At 43.7% G+C, this 8,461-nt stretch overlaps 1 protein-coding gene across 1 annotated transcript in view; it reads right to left on the reverse strand.

The window, feature by feature from the left end:
* CDKL1 (cyclin dependent kinase like 1) overlaps window positions 1-6,472 on the reverse strand; it is a 60,335-nt gene extending 53,863 nt beyond the window's left edge. The window contains 1 exon segment of the mRNA XM_019630501.1: window positions 5,821-6,472. Within this exon segment, the coding sequence (XP_019486046.1) occupies window positions 5,821-5,988 (168 nt within the window). The 5' untranslated portion in view covers window positions 5,989-6,472.
* Window positions 6,473-8,461: the final 1,989 nt, after the last annotated feature.

Below are 8,461 nucleotides of genomic sequence, written 5' to 3' on the forward strand. Positions count from 1 at the left end.
CTCTCCTTCCAACATCATTTACCCTTTACAGGATTAATACCATCAGCATACAGATAAACTTATTGATCCCATATTAAAAACAACAACAACAAAAACTCTCTCGATCCCCACATCCTTCCAAGTGCCTGCTGCTTCACTGCACAGGCTTCTTTTATAATAGAATTCCTCTAAAGAGCTGTCTATGTCACCGTCTCCATTTTGCTCCTCTCGTTCTCTCGAAGCCTCTCTGATGAAGGTTTCATTCCTACCACCTCACCCAAACATCTCTTGTCAAGATCTCAGATGACCCTCATATTTTCAAAGCCAATGGCTAATTCTAAGTCTGTGCTAATGATGCCCTTTGACACCACTGACCATCCCCTCATTCTTGAAACATTTTCCTCACTGAGCTTTTAATAACATTGCTCTCGGGATGTTCCTTGTTCAATGCCACTTCTTGCCTCCCTTGTTGATTCCTCCCCATCTTCCTGATCTCCAGATGCTGGAGCTCCAACGTTCAGGCTTTGGTACTGGTCTTCCCATTCCCTATGGTGACCCAGTCTCATGACTTTAAACCCCATTGCTATGCTGATGTTTCCCAGCTTTACATCTGCAACCTGGACATTTCCTTGAATGCCAGACTTGTATATTTAATTGCCCATTTTACAGTCTCTTTGGATTTGCATCTCAAACAACGTATCTAAAATGGAACTCTTGATCTCCATTCCCCAAATTTGCACTTGGGTCTCCCTATCACAGTAAATGATCTCTTCATTCTTCCAGTTACTCATGTCAAGAACTTTAGAGTCATTCTTGATTTCTCATTCAACCATCAGATTCCTACGTGCCCTTCTCTCAGAATAAATCTAGAATCTGACCACCTTAACCGCTACCACTCTGACCCAAACCCCATCACCCCACACCTGGATTACTCCAACAGTCCTGCACCTTATCTTTCTGCCTATGGAGCTGAAGCAACCAGCAGCTAGGAAATAAGTCCTGCCAAAAAAATCCTGCTAGGAAATAAGTCATGCCAAGGCATCCCTCTGCTCAAAACCTTCTGATGGCTCCCATCTCATTCAAAGTAAAAACCACAGTCCCTACCGTGGCCTCCAACGCCCTCACATCTGACCCCTTTACTGCTCTAACTTCATCTCTTATGACCCTCACCACTACTTACTGTGCTGCAGACACACTGATCTATTTGCTCCTCCTAAAACACACCAGCACATGCATAGAGCACATCACTTCATCCTGCTTTGGAATACTTGTACGTACTTACTATTCACTCTGCCTGGAATGCTTGTCCCTGGATAGCTGCATGAGTCGTCTCTCATACATTTCCTTCTAGTCTCTCCTCAAATGTCATTCATCAGAAAGTCTTTTCCTAACCACTGTACATAAAAAAGCAAGCCCCTCCACTCTTTCGGTCCTTATACTGTTTTATTTTTCACCACTTGACATATTATTGTTTGTTTACTCTCAGTCTCTCCTTAACTGTGAGGGCAGGAGCCCAGAACAGTGCCTGGCACGTGGCAGGAGTTCTGTAAAAATTTGCCAAATGAATACATGTCAACTATATTATGCACAGGTATCTCACAAAAACAATGACTGAAAATATTGAATTGTTCCCTCTTATTCCATAATGGAAAATGAATTTGAGAAAGGGTAGGATAGTTGCTTTCAGCTCAGTTATTGCAGTATAATTTTATTACTGCCACTAGAATGGAACTTAATTTGTTCTTAAAGTGAGTAAGAGCTGGCTGATTTTAACTGGAGCAGTTGTTTATTTTTTTTAAAGCCTAATTATGTAACCTAGAAAAACTATGATTCAAAATTAAAACATTAAAGGGCTAACTACAGTAGGACTTCTTGGTGAAGAGTGAATTATATTTAGTTTAGGAAGCAATTTATTAGTATAAGCTCTGAATTTTTCTCATAAAAATGTCACTCTTTTTCCCCAAATGGCATGATAAAATGCTATTTTAAAAGTGTTTCAAACTTTCAGAAAAAAGTGTCTTCTAAAAATATTAGCAAAGTAGGTTTCTTTATAATTATCATCTTCAAAAACCTTCACTAATGGATAGCTACATCTTCACATATGCTTTCATACAAGAATGGAAAACATTGTAGATATGCTGCCTTAAAAATTACACAACTGACTGCTGGACAATTCATTCCCTTAATCATATCTGCTTAAGAGGAAACAAATATAATTTTTAAAAGAGTCCATAGCAACATTTGGGAGTTGCTTTAAGTTGTTAAATAAACAGATTAAAAAAACATACATACAAGGACTTCTCTGAGGATGGATACAGGCTAAATCCTATTCTATAATCCAAGGGACCATTCCAATTCTTTTGTAGTACTACTATTCTGTTGTATCAGATGTAAATCCTATCTAGCAGCACATTACCTGATCTGGGGAATCCTTTTGTTCCTAGACATAGTACTTACTTCCATAAGATTTAGATTACACCAAACAAATGATGTCACTATTTTCATCAATGGATAGTGAAATGAGAAAAATAAGGGCAATGATACATACACACACATACACACAATTATACACATACACTCACTCACACCAGAGAAATATACCTATGTAGATGTTATTTATAGCTGTCAACTTTTCTTTCTTGGGAAGACAGTGCTCTTTTTTAAAATTGTATCTTTCCTAGATTTTTAAAAAATACTAAAATATCCCTTTTTTATGAACTGATGGTAACAGTAGTTGGTTTTTTAAAATGCTGACAACCCTATCCCAATATGTAAAAAAATACTTTTTTTTGAAATTTTACTGATCCATGAAATCAAAAAGTCTGCAAATAATAACGTTCTAATTAAAAAAAAAGAAATCTTAGCTAGCTTCCCTTCTTTTCAGGAAAAAGTCAAACTCCTTACCCTGGCATTCAATGCCTTCTATATTTGCTCTTCTAGCTTTCCTTGTCGTAATGGAACCGGTCAGGGGGTCAGCCCCTGCCTGTCCTCACCTGCTTTGGCTAAGGTCATTGTGGTACTTTCAGCCTCAGTCCTTCTGGCTCCTAGTTCATGACCTTAGCAGGGGTCATCCCTGCACAGCAGAGATGTGCAGGGAAAACCCTAGGAACTCAAATTCCCTGAGTCACTGAGCTGCAACCCTCTCCTGCACACACGGAACTATGCTTTGCTAACACTTGGTATTCCTCCTTGCCATGGGCACTGAAGCTCTGCCTTCAATTCCAGTCAGATGGGGCCCTAAAACACATGCCTATACCACACCGATTTCCTGTTCTCAGGGGCTACATGTTGCATCGAGCCAGGCTCCAAACCCCCAAAGCCACCTGGGACCAAGATGCAGCTATGTGCTAACCATCACATCCCAGGGTTAGACTTGTATTCCAGGAAATTGCTCATACCTCCTCCCACTGGACCATCGCTTCCTTTCCTTCCCTTCTCTCTCTGGCCTGTTAGTACTCAGCAGGCATCTTGGCCACGACTTTGGGGTTATTATCTGTGTTCCTTCAATATATTTACTGCTTTCCACTTATGCACCTTTTCCTAGGATAGACTGTCTGCCCTGAATGCCTTCTCTCTCATTCCATGTCTCCCTAAACATCTCAAAGTCTAACTCGAATGTGCCTCCAAACACTTCATTTTCATTTCTCAACAAGCATTTAGACGGTTCTTGCCAGGCCTGGGGACATAGGGTGAATGACACAGGCCCTGCCCATTGGGAACCGAGTTTACCAGGAGTGAGAGCTGAGGGGAAATTCATCTTACTTCCCTTCCACGAGATAAGCGTCTGAAAGACAGTGTTGTACAACTTCATATAAACATTGTTTTAGGCACAATGGGGCCCTATATGTATTTACTGAGTAAATAAACGGAGAAAATATGACTTTATTTAATATACCTTCAATTCACTCACTCAGTAAGTAAGTACCCATTGTGTGTTAGGAATATCACAGAATTCTGAAAAGGCTTAAAGCAACAGATTCTACCAAAATCTAGTCTCATCATGTCACATAGATCAGGGAAATCTATATCTGCGCACTTAATTTTGGAGCACGGGGTGCTGGGTGCCTTGAAATCAGGTTCCTGCACACACAATTCTATCCTTTAAAGCATATCAGTATTCAGTTATTCAAGAGAACACATCTGACTTCCTAATTTATGGGCAACACCTACCCTTCCTAAGAGCTTATTTTTTTAGTTTTTTTGTTTTTTTTTAAGCTGAGCCATCCTGCTACCTGTTGGCAGCTCAGCGGCAGCTCAGCTCGGGCTGGACTCGAACCGCTGTTGCTCAGAGCTCAAACTCTTGAGCGAGCTCTTAACCAACTGAGCCACTCGGCCGGCCCCAAGAGCTTATTTTTTTTAAACGATTTTTTTCTATCCAACAAAAACATTTATTGGAGGCCTACTACATGCCAAGTAGTTGATATGGAGATATAAAGGTGAGGTTCCCATCCTGGAGGACCTCAATTAATTCAGGGCGCTACACCTGTAAACACAATATTGCTAAAGAGTGGTGAGAGGTTTCAGAGAGGCATTCACAGGTGACCTTCAGAATCAGAAAGAAACAGAAGCAGATTTTCTTTTTTTGAGAATAAATGAACTCTTTGAAATACAATTATCACCTTCTCCTCTAGGAATAGCCTGAGAAAGTGAAAAACTGCCCATCAGCCCAAGGGAAATGGTGAGAACCTCTCCCTGGGGACAGGTGGGCTGGGGCAGAGCGGTCCAGGTGATAGGATGGGCAAACATTGCTGGTCTTACTCCTTCCTAGGGGAGAACTTTGGGAAGGGGGTGGTGATGGACTGGAAGTGTCTTCGCAGAATAGATAACATTCTATTTAGAATGTCTATTTAGAATGGTAAAGAACATTCTAAACCTAAATACAGAAAGCGTTCTTATTACTCATCCATTTTAATTTATCCAAAGCCAGCTACTTCCCAATCAGGGTCCTAATCCAGAGATATAACCCCACATACACCATTCATGGGGGGAAAGGAAACTTTTAGAGAAGACTAGAGAAATGAAGAAGCAGGGGTAAGAAAAAAATCCCCTGAGTATTCCACTCATCTCTCACGAGGTTGCTCTTTCCTTATCATATAGTTAGTTACACATGTCAGAACACAGAGGCCCTAACTATTTGAAACTAAGTTAGCCCCCACTGCATTCATTACATGTCATGTTCTACCTTGTGTTTGGGTTTCATTTTCACAGAAATTCAGAAAAGAAGCCTCTTTCCATCAGAGGACAAAAAATAGTTTCAGCCTGTAATAAACACCCCTCCTCTATGCTATTATGGTCTTCTAGGGTTAACCAATAAACGTTTTAAAAGTGATCATTTCATTTCTTTGGGAAGAATCCTTCTCGAGACAGGACATTATGATGCTCAGCGGTAGACAAATGTGAGGTGTAATGAAAACCTGTCCAGTTCCTAGCAGTTTGAAAACAGGTGAATGATTCATTCTCTTAATGGACTGAGAACATCAACAGAAGATAGCCTCGGAGTTCAAAAATCATGAATGCTAGCAAACTTGAGTTGTGGTTAAGTTCTTATGCTATCAAAGCTGATGGCTCCTGAAGAACCAGGTCTACAGGTGGCATGGAAGAGAAGCTACTGGGAAGGAAAAAAAAATATCCCACAGCATCTCTGAAAGTGAAAACCACCTTGCAATACATTTACATCTCTGCTTTCTAGTTTGTTATATAATTGGTGACTTACTCAGAGATGTCCCATTTGTATCACAGGACAAAAGTCTATGGAGGAAGGACACGCAACCACATCTCAAGGCACTTATTTAACATAACGCGATTTACCTCAAAGTTTTAGTCCCTGAAAAGTCCCATTACCTTGAGCATGCGGATTTCTCTGAGGGCGATTTTCTTTATGACAGGGTCATCTTCCGATTCCAGGAACCTCTTGATGGCCACAATCTGACCCGTGTCCCGGTTTCTGCATTTGAAAACAACTCCATAGGATCCTTCACCAATTTTCCCAATTTTTTCATACTTCTCCATCACAGAGGAATAAATGTTCTTAAAATGGATCTTCACATAGTTTGAAAATGTCGCTTATAAAATACTGGCATGAACGACAAACTGCACTAGGGCTGCACTCGACGATGGGTCTTTGTCAAGGAAGGACCTAGAACTGAACAATAGCACTTGTTAAGAATTAGGAATTGACCCCCATCCTTAAAGCCTCGCCCCTCAGCAATGGCAACTCGACCGAGGGTGGCAGCCTCGTCGTTGGCTGCCTTCGGTAACCCAAGGTTATATACCCTGCAAGTTAAAATGTAATCTGTCATCCTAGTTACAACGAACCGAGTTGTAAGATAACCTGTCTTTTTAATGTTATAGTTCATCCGATCTAAGACATATGAGCTGGCTGTAGGACGGTGAAGGCTAAGGGATTCCCCGGTTCTAATTTCGGATCTGATTTCCTTGGAGCAAGAAGACACCGCAGTGCTCCTCGCGGGGGCGGCGGCGAGGCCCGGGCGGAGCGGGACCCGGCCCTGCGAGGCACCCGCCCCCACGCCCCGCATCTCTGCGGCCGCCCAGGGGCGCAGGCGGGGAGCAGGCCGCGCGGACCCGCCTCTCCCTCCCGGCCGCTGACTGGCGGCCGCGGAAAACGCCGCCAGCGCTGCCCTGGGCTCCCACCCGCGCCCCTGCCCGCGGCGCGCAGCCTCGAGCGGCGCCACGTGGAGGCCCCGGCCGCCCAGCCCAGCCCGCGCCTCCTTCCCACCCGGGACTCACGGCCTCGCGGCTGCCGGGCCTGACCTGCTCCCGCCTAGCCGACTCCTGCCGGCTCCGCTCGCGGCCCGTGGGGCCCACGATCCCTATGGGAACCCGCCCCCGCCGCGGGCTGGCCTGGGCGGGGCCGCGGCGCACCGGCTCCCCTCCTGCACCTGCCCGCGGTCCTGGCTGCGAGAAAGGGCCCTGGTGGGTGGCCCTCGGCCTCTGAAGGAACTGTTCTGACAGTGGGGCCCCGCACGTCCCTCTGCGGTACGGGAGGCCCGCAAGATTGCAGACTCCACTCTTAGGTCAGGGAAAGACGCAGCTGTAGCAGAGCCTGCTGGGAAGAAGCCTGCGCAAGGAGTCCCACCCCCCACCCACCTCCATGCCGTCTGTTTTTCACAGGCACAGCTGGTCCCACACCATGTGACACCTGTGGTTTCTCCTCCTTCCTCTGCTAGCCTGTAAACGCCTTGAGGGCAGCTTATGTGTCTGTCCTGATCAGGAAGAGCATCGAATGAATGAATGAATGAATGAGACAGGCAGAGAAAGCGGAAGAGAGAGGTATGACTGAAATTGGTTAAGGTCAGCACTTTCCTCCGCTGGCTTGGAGGGTAAGGGTGCTCCTTGACCACTGACTTCCATTACAAATGGGTCTCCTCGTTGGGAAACGGAGGCTTATTGAGCCTGCCTTATTCTAGGTTCCTTCTTCCCTTCCTTCTCCTAACTGGCGCCTACTTGCTCAGGTCTGAGCACAATGGTGGGAAATCATGAAATAAGGTAATTCGCCACTGGGCAGACTGCCTCAAATACGTACTTTATCATCCATCCCATTCCATCTTCCCAGCACTGAGGTGGGTGTTTGCCTTGGAAGCGATACCTGAGGAGAGAAAATGAACATACTGTCTTTGAAACAGCGACCCATCCCATGCCAAGCAGCGTACCATTAATGTAAATCTAGATAGGGTTCAGGTGGTAGCTGGAGCTGAGGAGCGTGTAGATAGGGTCCAGGGGTGGGCTAGAGGTCGTCTGTGAACCTCCCAGAAATTGTTTGCAAATGGCAACTAGTTGATGTGTTTCCTGTCTCCATAGTTGTGCTTTTCCAGAATGTCACATAAATGGCATTATACATTATGTAGCCTTTTAATCTAAGCTTCCTTCACTTAACACAGTGCATTTGACGTTCATCTATCTTATTGCGTTTATCAGTAGTGTTTATTACTGAGTAGTAGTCCATTGTATGGATGTACCATAGCTTGTTTATCCATTCCAAGTTGAAGAACATTTGAGTTGTTTCCAGTTTGGGAGATTATAAAAAACCAAAAAACAAAAAACCACTATGAACATTCATGCACATTTGTGTGAACGTATGCTTTCATTTCTCTTGGGAAAATAATACTTAGGAGGAGCACTGCTGTGTCACTTGGTAAGTATATGTTATTGTAAGTAACTACCAAAATACCAAAATGTTTTCCAAAGAGACTACCATTTTACATTCCTACCAGCAATGTTCCAATTGTTCTGCATCTTTGTCAGCACTTAGTATCTTGTGGCTTTAATTTGCATTTCCCAAATGACTAGTTGGATAGTTTTTCATATGCTTATTTGACATCTGGATGTTTTCTCACAAGGTCTAAAAAGTTTTTGTAAGTTCCTTGGGATTTTCTATGTAGACAATCATGTCATCTGCAAATAGGAACAGTTTTAGTTCTTTGTAACTGGTATGCATTTTTGTTTTGTTTTGTTTTGTTTTGTT

The sequence above is a fragment of the Hipposideros armiger genome, unplaced genomic scaffold (genome assembly GCF_001890085.2).
Source record: "Hipposideros armiger isolate ML-2016 unplaced genomic scaffold, ASM189008v1 scaffold_918, whole genome shotgun sequence".
Lineage (NCBI taxonomy): Eukaryota > Metazoa > Chordata > Mammalia > Chiroptera > Hipposideridae > Hipposideros > Hipposideros armiger.